This window comes from Xiphophorus hellerii, chromosome 6 (assembly GCF_003331165.1).
Source record: "Xiphophorus hellerii strain 12219 chromosome 6, Xiphophorus_hellerii-4.1, whole genome shotgun sequence".
Taxonomy (NCBI): domain Eukaryota; kingdom Metazoa; phylum Chordata; class Actinopteri; order Cyprinodontiformes; family Poeciliidae; genus Xiphophorus; species Xiphophorus hellerii.
Genome location: NC_045677.1, coordinates 10,738,197 through 10,752,391, shown reverse-complemented (window position 1 = coordinate 10,752,391; position 14,195 = coordinate 10,738,197). Strand labels below are relative to the sequence as shown.

General features: G+C 37.8%; 1 protein-coding gene across 2 annotated transcripts in view; it reads left to right on the top strand.

The window, feature by feature from the left end:
- The window catches only part of tox (thymocyte selection-associated high mobility group box), a 53,809-nt gene that overhangs the window by 17,472 nt on the left and 22,142 nt on the right, over positions 1-14,195 (top strand). For both annotated transcript variants that reach the window (XM_032566185.1, XM_032566184.1), the window contains exons 2-3: positions 2,291-2,356; positions 9,471-9,581. In XM_032566185.1, the coding sequence (XP_032422076.1) occupies positions 2,291-2,356; positions 9,471-9,581 (177 nt within the window). The remainder of the gene's footprint in view (positions 1-2,290; positions 2,357-9,470; positions 9,582-14,195) is intronic.

Here is a 14,195-nt window from a genome sequence, read left to right as displayed (position 1 = left end):
GTTATTATATTGATATGTGAAACTGTTCTGCGTAGAGCGCTAAAACTTAACTGTAAATGCTCCAAACCAACATCCTGTCCATCACAGTGTGTGTTTGTTCCTTTTGGCTTTCTGTTTGCTCTGTAATTCTACACCTCGTTTGCATAATACCCAACAGCTGGCGAATGGATAGGGCAGCTACACCTGTCTGTCCACCCCAGTGTGTGTGTGTGTAGGCGTGTGTGTGTGTGTACACAAGTCAGTGCTTTGCTTCTGCCCACCTGTTCAAATGTTCCTCTTGTGTTTGTCAACTGAAACAATGATTATGTACCCAGGATACCGCGAATTATTTGAATTTGGCTCACCATGCAAATATGGATTTGTTTGGCCTCTCTTTGGGTTGGAAGTTAGGCTTCAAGAGTAAAAATCAATAAATGTAATACTGCTGTTTATAGATTGTGGCATTTGGTACCTTTTAAAGTAGTGACAAGTCACTTTAAGATTGTGAGTGATGGTAGAAACTGGTTATATTTAAGTAAAAATTTTTGATTACTTTCCAATCAAGCCGTCCGCATCCTAAATGACTGTAGAGACTTTGACCTCTTGTTTCATATTTTAAACAAGCACTGTCAGGTTGCTGGTTCAGGAAATTCCACGTTTCTGAAATGTAAAGTTTTCAGAAACTGCTATAGTTTTCCAACATGAAGAAAGTGAATAAAGCCTTCTCTGTTTGAAGCATGAAGCAGCAAAGTGCAGCTCAGCCCCTTCTGACCACTTCTGTTCAGGTGACTTACAAAAAGACAGAAATATTTCTGGTGGGGAAAAACTCAGAGTCATGGTGTGGATACTTTATATTAAGATAACAATGGTTTGATGCTGCTGGCGAACATCTATTTGCTAATCTAAAATCAGCTTGTTATGCTACTGTTCCTGTATAAAGAGCAGAACAGTGAAAAGGTTTTATGTTCTCATATAAGAACGTCAAAGCTGCCTTTTCTATATATTTATTTACCTCTTTGTATCATTATATTACTGTTGTTTTTAAAACAGCACAAATAACTGTTCATTTTGTACTTTACCTTTGTCCTTTTCTACATCAACAGAAACCCATAAACAAACAATTTCCTGCCCTTCTACTAAAACAATTTTGTGCGTATCATTTTCTTAGCATTTTCATAAATGATGCGAATAAATTGGACATTTCACATCCATCCAGACTACGCTCCAGCTTTCATTGGAAGAAAAGCAGGATACGTCCTGAACACCAGTCCATCCTAGGGGCAATCTCACTTAATTTAACGAGGTCGATATTATAAGTGCATATTTTCATCGATAGTGTTTCTGATTCCCATGTAGACCAACTGACTCATGAAATATGACAGATTTTGACTAATAATCAATTTAAAACAAGTCTAAGTGGCCTCCTGGTGGTAAATACTGTTACTTTGATGCATATAACTAAATGTCCTTGCAGTAGATTGAAAATGACTAACATGTCAAAATGGATATGAAAAATGCACAAGGTGGGTAGGAGTTGATGCATAGCTGGTATGAAATCAGTTGAATTACATGAGGTAAAGAAAAAGGTGAAATGAATCTCTAGTTTAAAACACTCTTCTACTGTGTTCATTAACACCTCTTAATGAGCTGACTAGCATTAAATGTGTGTTGGTTGCTTATAACACGTGACATTAATAGCTTTGGACAAGTTAAAACAAATGGAAAGGAAGGAGGAAGTGTGGTTCTGGTAATAGAGGAAGTTTGGTAAATGTCAGGCTCTATACTGAGAAAAATGTCCCGTGTAAGTTATAACAAATATGTTTTTATGTTCGGCTCGTTGGAAAATAAAAATTACCAGCTAGTTGACTTAACGCTGTGGTGTCTCCTTTGAACAAGATGCCGTCGTTCAGATTAAGAAACATTTTTGCATGCCACTAGAGAAATTGAAGAACTAAGACTGGTGTGGAACTTAACAGTCTTTTTGTTTGATAAGAGATTTTTGGTAAACATCCAACTAGACGTGCAATTTATTGAGCACTTTATGTACTGCTTCGCTCTCCTTTGTGGGGTTCTGTTTATCAGTTAAATTTGTTTGAAAAATAAAACCTATTTTATAAAATGAACCTTTTTCAAGACACACACGGACTACAAGAGGGCCTTCAGTATCAGAAGAAGTGCAGACAGAAAATGGTTCTGACTGCTTGCCAGTTAATCTGTTACCTCCATCTCACTGGAGGCTGGCTGCTTTCTGTTTGCTGTGTTTGATTTTTCAGTTTGTTGACATTGTTTCTCTTGCTTTTGTTCTCTCCAGCTGGACGGGGACACCATGTTCCTGGGTATGGCAGAGGCAGGCCTCGACTTCACCTCCACCAATCAGGTTAGTTGGTGTCTGTGACGCTACGTGTGGTTGTTTCAAAGCGTGACCCCCAGAAGGCGTGCGCTCCAAAAAGCATCTGGTTTAAGCTGCATCCGGATCTTTCCTGAGTTACTGGTGGATTTTTTTTTTTTCCAACAACCCCCAGCAGGTCTGTATTTCGGAGGGGCCGCCTGGTTAGACCAGGTTTTCACGTACACATGCAGATTACAACGGATTGGTGGTTAGATACACGTGAAACCTTTTCTGCATCAAACTAGTTTTTCCTAAACAATTTTTATGTTTTTCCTCTCTCTTTTTTTTTCAATCTGTAGAAAAGAAATTACCCAAAATATTGCAGCAACTGTTTCAGGCCTGCATCATAAACCACAACAGGATTTTCTGAGCTCCCAGTCAAAATTTAACAACAGCAATGCCCCTTGAAGTCAGAACTCGACTAGGATTGTCGGCGGTCGTAAAAGTTGCAAATATGATGCGCTTATAACGACTTCTGACAGCAGCACAAACAGTCCTGCGCATCATCTTTATGAATGTTTTCCCTTTTAGTTTCTGAATTTAGAAAAAGGTAATAATTACATTATTGGCTCGCATTGCCTCCAGTAATTAGCACCACATCGATTAGCAAATCCCACTGGTTTCCCTAACTTGGAACCAGAAAGCACTTTAGTGAGATGTGACATTATCCCCAGCGCTGATGAAACCAAACGTATCACATTAGGATTTTCTAATATTTGTGTATTGGTCGACTATGTTAAAATACAACAAAATAAAACAGTACAAAATACTGTTTCCATAAAAAAATCTATCCAATTGCAGCCTTACACAGACCATCAGATCTAGTGTATTACTGTATGCTTATATGATTAAATATTTTTGATACAGACATAATTTCTAGTTGAAGGAGAGGTGATCTGAGGTTTGAAACTGAAATTAAATATGTATCCTATCATCCTATGAGCAGATGCATGGCTTAAGAAATAGTAGCTTTATTCTTTAAACTGTATCAATCCCCAAATTTATAGCACAAAATGAATGATTAGTAATTTTGTAATATTTTATTAAAAGCATATACTTGGTTTACTTCTCTTTCCCTAATCGCATCAGAGAGTTATGGAAGAACCAACAATTTGCAAATTTGTTTTTCCGCTTCGGTTTGTGCAGAATGGAAAAAAAAAAATGTGTCAGTAAGTCATGGAAATTTTCAAGTCTCAGAATCCAGCCTCAGTTGGAGAGACAAAGAATCCCCTGCAGGTATTCTCACTGAATCAATTAGTCTTTATTCTTCTGACTCTTTTCACACACAACAAGGCCAATGCCGGACGATTTGCATAAGATAAAAACAGGAGGCAACAAAAACCAAACATCAACAAAAACAAAACACTAATAACAATAAGGTAAACAACACTAAACATGTAATTAATTTCTTAAAAGAATATGTTTTAAAATCCTTCTAGCAAAAAGAAATGAAAAAAAAGAACGAATCAATGCAAAGTTTTTTTGAAAGTGGAAAAACAACTACAGATATTAATATAAGGTAAAGTTCCACAGGCGAGCGCTGTAATATGAAAATGACGCCTCACCACATGTTTTTGTTCCCACTTTTTATTTTTGTAGGAGATCTCAGAGATCAAGATTGCTTCTACAACAAAAGCTAATCTTATAGGCATGTTAGACAATAACTAGTAATAATTTATGAGCCATGAAAGGGACGTTAAAATCAACATAAAACAGGAATCTGATGTGAGCTCAGTTTCTTTCCTTTGCCGTCATTTCATGCTGTTATATTTTAAAGTATTTGTAGAGGAGCTGCATTCCTTCTTGGAACAATCACACACGCCCTGATTACGTATGCTGTCCGCTTTACAGAAGAGTGTGCAGGTTGAACCTGTTTAAAATAAAATGTAAAAAAACAACGTCAACAGCATTTATGTAAATGTTCATAATCAGATTAATCCGCATCTTGATGTAGCTTAATCTGCGGTGTAGTTTTGTTTCTTGAAGAACGTTTGATGAGGCGTCCTTTCTCCTTAGAGTTCCCCTTCTAGCTATTTTCGGTCTTATTGCCAGTTACAATAAACAAACTTCCTCCCCATTCTGCGGTATGAATCAATATCACTTACTCCACCCGGGCAGAGGCACCTGAAGCAAAGCGATGTGCTTCGATTTCTAACCTCTCTTGTTTCTTTCACTGAGAGCGAGCTGCTGCGCTGCCGTGTGAAATGGCTAAAATTTAGACTTTTAAAAGATGCTGCATATCTTTGTTCAGTTCACTGTTGGATATCTCTAAAACCCTGAAAAAGGACTCACACACAGAACTCTGTGGGCATGTCAGAAAAATAGATAAAAGAACTCGTACATGAGGAGTGATGTCTTTGTTTAAGTTTGGATATTACTGAATCACTGAAGCGGTTCATCAGTGTGCTCTGAGCCGTAGATTCTGCTGATTGACCAACCACGCAGTTTTGGAACAGCTCAGTTTTGTGCTGCGCCTCTGCACCCGCAAAGAGCCAGCAGGATCAGGGCGAGTTTGAATGGGTGGTGCACAATCTAGATTTAAAATACATCACGCTTTGGTTGAATGCAGCACACATGGCGAGACTAGTATTTTTTAAAAGCGGAGAGTAACAGATACGGTTTCTTTCATGTGGAAAGAAACCGTATCTGTATCGTGTGTCGAGAAACCACAATCTGACGTCGCCACAATACGCCACAAAAGTTAAAATTATCACCTTGGCTGAGGCTTATAGAAGTATTTATTTTTATTGGATTATTAAGGGTAAACACTTAAATACCAAAAACAATTCAAACACACTATTTGCCCATTTTAATTTATGAATGTGTGCACACATCTCTCTACCTCAAGAGAGAGATTCTCTATCAAAAGCTTGTTTTTCTTAACTCCCATATCGTAGAAAACAAATTGCTTTTGAGAGTAAATCAGTGCAAAAAAGTCACTTTCAGAAACTCTGTAAACAAAATTACATGACAAACTAATCTGAAAATTAATTGAATAATAAATTGAGCTAGTAACAGTAGCTGGTGCTGCTGTAAACCCCACTATGAGATATATTGTGAAATTTATGATAATGAATTGCTCAAGGAAGATGGATGGAAATTTCCATTAGAAAAATGCAGCCTTCATGGCATAAAGCTACAGCAGCATCCACATTTTGCTGCACTCTGTGTAATAAAAAAAGAAAAACCCTGAATAAATTAATCTACTATTGCAGCACGTATACATACCTTTGTTAATCAGTGGTTGTTTCATACACTGGCCCTTCTAACAGGTCTAAATTAAATGTGGCAAAAGAATTTTTCATTTATACTCTGAACATTCAAACTTCATAGTTCCATTAGGTAGAAATAAGATTCAATAAGATAATTTTTTAGCCACTTTTCAAAATGGGAAAGACAAGAGCACATGCCATTCACATTTCCAGATGTGTTTTGGTCTTCAGTTCAATTCAAGAATATATCACTAAATAATGTTGTCACTCATATCAGCCTCTGACTGAACTTTGACTGAAGACATTGTTGCTATCTGACATGTTCTGGATGACAACATCAGCTGTTGGTCAGCACTGCTAATCCACCTCATTTGCTTTTGCTGCTTCTCCTTAAATCCCTGTCTGGCCTTATAGTTAGAAAGCCGAGCAGAGAGACTTTGTTCTCGTTCATACATGAACTAGGGATGGATGATATGGACTTAGAATTTTATTGCAATATTTTGTGTTACTATTGTGATAAAAAAAAAAAAATGATGATTAAAATAACTACTTATTACGACTTTTTTAGGTAACTAAGTGGCACAACATTCATAGCACCACAAACAGAATTATTGGTAAAACATTCCTATTTGAAATAGTAAAAATATAATTTCAGATGACACTGTCAGTTTTGTATTGTTGTTTTTTTTAAACGTTATTGATTGAAATTTATAAATACAACGATAAATCAAAATTCTTGTCAAGATTTCGTGATAAAACCTAACATGAATGTTCTCCTCCTCTCCCTGCGTCCACGACTCCTTCTTTTCAACTCCTGTGTGATTTGGGGTCGTAGTTCAGATATTATTTGAGTCTTTGAGACGTTACCATGGTTTCGCATCATAACAACCGTCTGAAAGGAAAAAAGGAAGAGTAAAAATTTCTCTAGCTGCACAACTTCCCAAAACTAGACTCAAAATGATCTCTTTATTACTCTTAAACATTTTTAGAGGTAGTAAATTGGCTACAAGATGGCAGCAACTCACTCATAATAACAATAATACTGCAAAGATTTAAAACAATTGTAATAATGCCAAGCACATGTGGATGAGGACTCGTGTTTATCTTGCATTCGTCAACCGCAGTCAGGAAATCCTTCAGTTCAAGACCTGCTGCAGATTTCCTCATTATGAGATGATGCTACTGTGACCCAACATGGAAATTTTAAGTTTTTTTTACACGTCTTTACCAGGAATGGCAATAAGTGCGCAGGCCGTTGTAGATCTATGCTGCTGTTGTTGCAGTTATTGTGGGATGACAGACGCAGAAAAGCTCAGCTGCCGTTAGATTACTTGGCAACAGCCCTGAGCTACACCGTGCAGCGAGCCGTTTTCAGTCGGCTGCGAATGTAACCTGCGCTCACATTCCAGCTTCCAGCAGCCGAACATCAGAGCTAATACGACGTTTGTTTGTTAGCGCAGAGTTACCTCACTGCCGAGGAAAAGCCCATATTAATAAGCCCCGCCACTACATTATTCATAGAGAAGCATATAGAGAATATTGTGCGGCACAGAACCAAATGATTTGATGTTTTATTCATAGTGTTGTTCTGTAAGAAGATGGGGAGCAGTGAGGGGAATGAGAATTTATGGCTTTATTACTGAAGTACCGTTTCTTCCATAAAGTCAGAGGTTGTTACGAAGAATGAGCTCGATTTGAGTCCGGCCTGAGCCCAGTGTTTGTCATTTTATTACCCGTTAATGCAGCAAGGAGAGATGTAACTGTGTCAAAGCTGAAATACAGAGGCTGCAGACAGAAAGAGGACAGCCACTGTTAAAAAAGAAAAACAGAGAGGGGAACAATGAGTTATTTTAGTCAAGTTTCATCACTTTATTACAATGTGAGAGTTATAATTTAGTTCAGTCTTACCATACCATGTGTGTTTTTAGATTCTTATCATTTTTTTAAAGTACCAAAGATGCAGAGAATTCTGTAAAAACGTAGCAAAATCTAAATATTGTCTTCCTGCAACATTTGCTGCATTGCTTCACCGCACTGATTTTAAACCTACATGTTGAGCAGTTAAGTTAAAGTTAAAATTATTAAACTGAATCTTCATTTATACTTACAGTATCCTAAAATATAGTATACTTTTTAAACGTTTAGCTTTTATTCTTCTCTGTTAACAATTGAAGAAGTTTTTTCTGTGAGTTTGACCCCGCTGATGCAACATGTTACTTTGTAGGTAAAGTGAGGTGTAGAAAGAGGTGAGAAACAGGATCTGTAAATGACTGGCTGCACATGTGCAGGGGTGTTCCTGTGGTTCCCTACACAGATGCTAAACGTGAACCTTTTCAGAGAAAAAAAGATGTTCAGTTACCTTGACCTTTATGTCTTAGTCATTGTACACATCATTAAGGCCCAATTTCATATTTTCCACCATTTTCTCCATTTCGATGCTGATCTACTAACGGATCATGTTTCAGTATTAAAATCAGGTTCCCTAAAAGTGTATGCCTCTAAAACGGAAAAACTGAAACTTAACTGATTGAACTGAAGTGCCTTCTTGCTTAAATTTGCTTTGCAAATAAAACTTGACTTGGTTATAAGTGAAGATTAAAAACCCTAAATCAGAGTATATGGGGGAACCCAAGGCATCGTAACTTATAGATTTCCAGTTCTGCTTTTTTTTTTTTTTTTTTTTTTAAAAAAAGCATCTGTTCGCAATTTTGTAAAAATCAAAGGCCAGGTCTGTTGTAGCGAACATTACTGACTGTATGTCATTTGGAAAGCATTAATCAGCCAAGGACTTCTCAGTATAGAGCCTTTTTCACATTTTATTATGTTACAGCCACAAACATCAATGTCTTTTTGTGGCATTTCATCTTAGAAATCAACACAAAGTGATGCATAATTGGGAAATTAAAAGAAAATGATAAATAGCTTCCTTATTCTTATTTGGATACAGGTCTGGAATTTGACTAGGCCACTTCTGCTCAAGCCTCATGTCTTTTGAAGTCTCTAATATATTTCCTCCCAGATTCCCTGACCCTGCTACAGACACACAATCCCCACGGTATCATGCTGCCACCACATGTAACGATGTCCAGTGAGACCTTCACAGAACAGCGGGATTTATATGAGATTAAATGAGATTAAATTACACAAAGGTGGACTCTGTTTACTGACAAAGTGGCTTCTGAAGGCAGCTGGATACAATATAGCAAAAATAATAAGTTACTGCATATAAATGCTTGCTACACTTTATAGATTTCTATTTGGAAAAATGCACTGCTTTGTGTTTGTCTTTCTTTGACAGAGAAATTTAACATGAGTAGTTGTAAAGTGGCCAAATCTAAATAAGTTTAGGGGCATGAATGCTTTAGAACGGCAGAATACGTCTCATTTTAAAACTAAACACTAGACAGATCAGGTACATTCACTCATTTGATTGCATCAAATAGGAAATCATCAACAGCATCAAAGGATGCTGTTGATGACAGATAGATGATAATCATAGTACTGTTGATGCAGTACTATGATTGTGAGAAAGCACAGAGATTACAACACACTCTCATTCACGACAGCCTGAGCGATTGGTTTGTTGTGGTCTTGTTTCTGTTTTCTCTTTCTGTATTTGTATGTAGTATTATTCAGGGATTAGCTGCGTAGGGAACGCTTGTTTACATCCTCCGACTGTATGAATGAGACTCAGAGCTGTTAGTGCAGATTTAAAGCCAATATTATCCATCTTTTAATAGGAGGCTGTGTGTGTCTCGGTGTGTGTGTGCGCTTTGCATGCGAAATGTGTCTCTTTACTCCTCTTCATGACCTTTGTGTTTGACCCCCGGTCTCTCCCCTGACCCTGGGCCCTCTTGGGTCTTTGTTTGTCTTTGTCATTCTTCCTACAGTTTCGTGTGCCGCAGCCCCCTCACCCGATCGGCAAGGCGACGCCGCCGAACCCGGCATCGCAGCAGTGGAGGAGGGACCTGCACATGGCCGACAGCCACCGTCTGCCCTGGGTGAATGCCCACACACGCACACACACACACACACACACACACACGGATATGAAAACACAGACACAGCTCTGAACCTGCAGATTTAATCAAACTGCAATCATTTTGGGGGAATAAAAAGTTAAAGCAGCAAAAGTTTAGGACTTAATGGAAGATTGATTGCATCACCAGCATTACGTCTGCAAAATCTGCCGTGCGATTCTGTTTCCGAAGATGTTGTAGTTGGAGGTTAGTCATGAAAATACTGTGAAAATCCAGATATAATCTTTTTTATTTTATGTTTTATATCATGTCGAAACCTACGCTATCCACAATGCGGCTGCACAGGAAATCAGGTAGACTTTCAAGAAACTTTCCTCTCACCTACTTTTTTTCAGTGGCAGTCACAGTTAACTTTTATCTGGCTCCAACTTGGGTAAAGTTTTAGATTTTATGTAGGCGTCACTTTGAAGACAAAAGCCTTTTACACAGTCTGCATAGACTGAGCAGTAAGCTTTGTTGCACCTTGAATTTCATCCTGTGCCATCTCCCTGCTGAATAGATAAGATTTAAATTTCAATCTAAAAATGGAAGGCTAAGAAAGGCAGTAAATAAATTATTTTGCAGCCATCAGTTAAATATTATTTCTGCATAGATATATTTATCCTCTCGAGTTGGAGCTTTGCTGCATTAATCACTGTAGCTTAGCAGGAAGAGAGCCGTCAGGGTTAAGAGAGAGAGAAAAACAGTTCCACTTTAACATTGTTTGCCTGCAGGTGACAGAAGTGTTAAAGTGGTAACATTTTGTACTTTGCCTTCAGGAGGCAAAAGTGACAGACTGATTCCGTAAAGCTCTGCAGCTCACATACTGTGTCTGCTGTTGTTTTCCATGTTATGAAGCTGCGCTTTTTCATAGCTCAAATCTTACACTCAGCGGCACAAACTCAGACACTCGTCCCGGTGTTCAATTAGAGATGCAAACAGACTTGTTGGAACTCCGGCTAAAGTAGGCATGGTAATATTTCAAACTGAATATTTCACACTGCTTAAAAGTTATAACATTTTAAATTTTTTTAAATTACTTTTAAGCAACATTTATTACTTAAATAAGCAGTGGTAGAATTGTTTGCACCCTTCCTGTTAATGCTTTGTACAACCACCTTCCCCACCACTGGGTTATCTAAGCCATTTTACAAGGTTGGACCAATGAAGTGAGAGGAATCCTCTTTTCACAATCTTCTGGGCCTTTTTTCAGTTTTCTCTTCATCTCACTCCACAGATTCCCCACCTAATATAAGTCTGTGTGAGGTAATTATCATTGAAGAAGGTGGATTTTGTGCCTGGCGAACCTTTTCTGAACTCATTTGACCATATGTTTTGGACCATTATGCTGCCCATTTGACAACCCGTTTTCAGTTTTCTGGCAGAAGTCACCAGGTGTCTATTGAAAACGTTCTTGTACTGTTGAGAGTTGGTGATGCCGTGCATTCTGATGAGGTTTCTTTGAAATGGGAGCAATACGTTTCTGCTGCACCGCGTTGGTTTTATAAGTCTTGTGTGTAAAGAAGTCGTATCTGACTCAGTACGTACAGCTACAGTGTTGGTCTGGTTGAAAATGGGGCTGAAATGGTTTGCCAACATTAGCATGTTCTCTCCATTTCAATATGACTCGTTGATAATTCGATTCTGTCATTCGATTCATATTTTCTCACAGAAAAAGTATTTATGCTTCTTCATAAACTTAGTGTTTGCCTTTGAATGTTGTAATAGTTAACGAGTAGTGTTTCAGCTCCTCTCTGCGCAGCTCTAACACACAGGGAAGCAGCCAATACGATCTCTGACTGTGACTATCATTGTACAAGGTGTAACACACTTAAATTTTGTGGGTAAAACTCATTATTATGCACCTGTAGATAGGTTCTGAATTAAAAATATGTCCAGCTCTGTGCTGCACATGGGCCATCTAAAATAAAATCACAGACAAGCACACCAACAACTTCATAGTTAAATTTATTCATCGACTCTGAACATTTTTCAAAACACTCTGATCTGATACTTTGAATCTGATCCCTGAAAAATAGTGTTTTATTATTTGATTCATTAGTTTGGTTTCATAACTGATTGTCCTTCTCCTCGTTCGCCACCCAGCATGCTCAGTTATGCCTCTGCAAAACTGAGTCTTTGTTTACTCTCTGATGAAATGAAAAAAACATTTGAGATTCTCTCAGAATTGATCGATGTGGATGTGCATTAGTGAAACTGTTGTAGCTGAGTTCCTGTAAAAGCATTATCCAGTTTCTAGATGGATGGATTACTGTTTACTATTGTGCTCTACGAAAAATGATTAAACCGTATTCAGCTTAGGCTTCCATTTAAATCCCTTCACAAATTTATACTTAAAGAAAAAGTTTTATATTCTGTTGGGACTTTATAAATTTGTTCCAAAACGTTTAAAATACGAGCAAACATCTCTTCTTTTGAAACGCACATAAATTATGTCAATGCATTTGAAATTACAGTATTAAGGAACACTATAATTTCCATTTTAAGCAGTTCTGATCAAGCATAATTTAATGACCAGCAGTTGCACTCATTTAAGCGATGACTCATATTCCCTCTGCAGATACATGTAAATCACCCTCTTTGTCTCAAAGCCGGCATGTCTGATTACTCATATCTATATGTGCTTTCCCATATTGCGCCGAGTGAACACGGAGGTGTGAGAAGTTCAGTTTTAATGCAAACACAACATGTGTGAAAGGACTTAATCCTGACTACATTAGTCTTTCTAGAGGCTCCTGGTGCACAAGTAAAGGCTTTTGTGCCAATTTGAATGGAGGAGCGGAGAGAGAGCGAGGAAGAGGAGTAATTTATGCAGAAGTTGAAGAAATGATGGAAGGAGAGGGAGGGTGAGCAAGAGGCAGACAGAAAACAGACAGCCGGTATAATTTATGTAGAGCTCAGTCAGGGGTCTGTATGAAAGATTTACTTGTTCATAGATCAGGATGGTCTTTAGGTCTATTGTCGACTTCCACGCTTAGAATCACATTTAGCTGATTACCTGATTTCAGAAGCAAAGTGAAACATTAAATAGGGACATCAAAGCCAGCACTTCCCTTCAATTTTTAATTGTAACATATTTATAGCTATTTAAAGATGTTGAATAGGAATATATACTGTGGTTGAATTTAGACCCTCTGCTCCACGTTTATGGACCCATTTGTTAGATAAAATCAATGAACTTTTCATTGCATAAACGTTATTTCATACTAGAAATGAAAACAGAGTTTTAAATTTAGTGTATTTATTCAGTGAGTAATAAAACTGCACATTAATAGTTGTTTTTGCTCAAAATCATTGTCACATTTTGTCACATCTACACTACTATCCCCTATTTATTGTGGGGATTTCTACGTGATAGATTTTTACAAAGTAGTTATTGTGAAGCAAAATAAGTCGTGTCTTTTTTTCTTATGTTTACAGAAATTAATCTGAACTTTGTGGAGTCTTAGACTATAATTTAAGCCTTAGAGGTTTATTTTAGAGAAAACAAGTGAAGGAAATAAAGGAAAAGAGACCATAAATCAGAGAAGCATGTAATAACATTATTACACTTTGCACTGATTATAACAAAATGTGGCCGTTACTCTTTCTTTAACATAATAATGGCACATTATGCTATCAACGATTACAAACCAGTGTTTGTATTGATCTTAATAAATATGATTATGTTTCATATCATACATATTTAAATCTCTGAACACTCCAAACGTTTGGTCATATTGTTGCATATTCAGACCCAGATTTAATTAGATTACTACATATTATGAAATTATTACATAATGTGGCATTGCAGGGTTGCAAAAGACTTGAGGCTAAGGTTGAGGTTCATCTTCCACTCCATCAGTGACCCTACATATACAACCAAAGGTTCAATGCAATGTCTTAGATTGCATTGACATTGCAGTGCGATGTCAATGGAACAGTCAAAGTTCAACTGAGAGTCAGTGGAAGAACTGAAAATGTAAAGCTGGAAAGGCAGACGTCTAAATTCCCAGCAGCTAGATGTCTGTAGGCGGGGCTAGAAGGTGTTGAATCAGGGGAACTTGATACTGATGCATGCCGCACTTTTCAAATTTTTCACTTTCTTTCTTTTTTGCTAACTAAAAGAAACAAGTTTCAATTTCCTTACACTTCGCAACTGTAAAGTGTAATGAATTTAATTTACGATACCCGACAAACACTGAAGTTTGGCTGTCACTTGAAAAGAAATGGAAAAATTCAAGTTTTGCACTTTTGTCGACGTCCGCGTCCTACGTCCTCCTGTTTTGCTCTTTTCTGAGAAGACCTTTAGCTCAGCAGCTGTGAATTATGAACTGTTCACGCGCGCACGTCATTCAATCCCTAACTCATCAGCCAGCTCACAAGTCATACAAATTACAACCGAGCGCTGCATGTGGGGTTTGACACGGAGCGGCAAAGAGTCGAGGAGAAGGAAAGAGTGAGACATGAAAGAGAAACTGAGGATGAGATTAGAAGAGGGGTTGAAGTAGAAGGATGGTGAGGGATGAGGGGCAAAAAGAAAGCGAGATGGAGAGACTGGTGTGGCCAGCCAAGCAGAAAAGGCTGTCAGTCTCT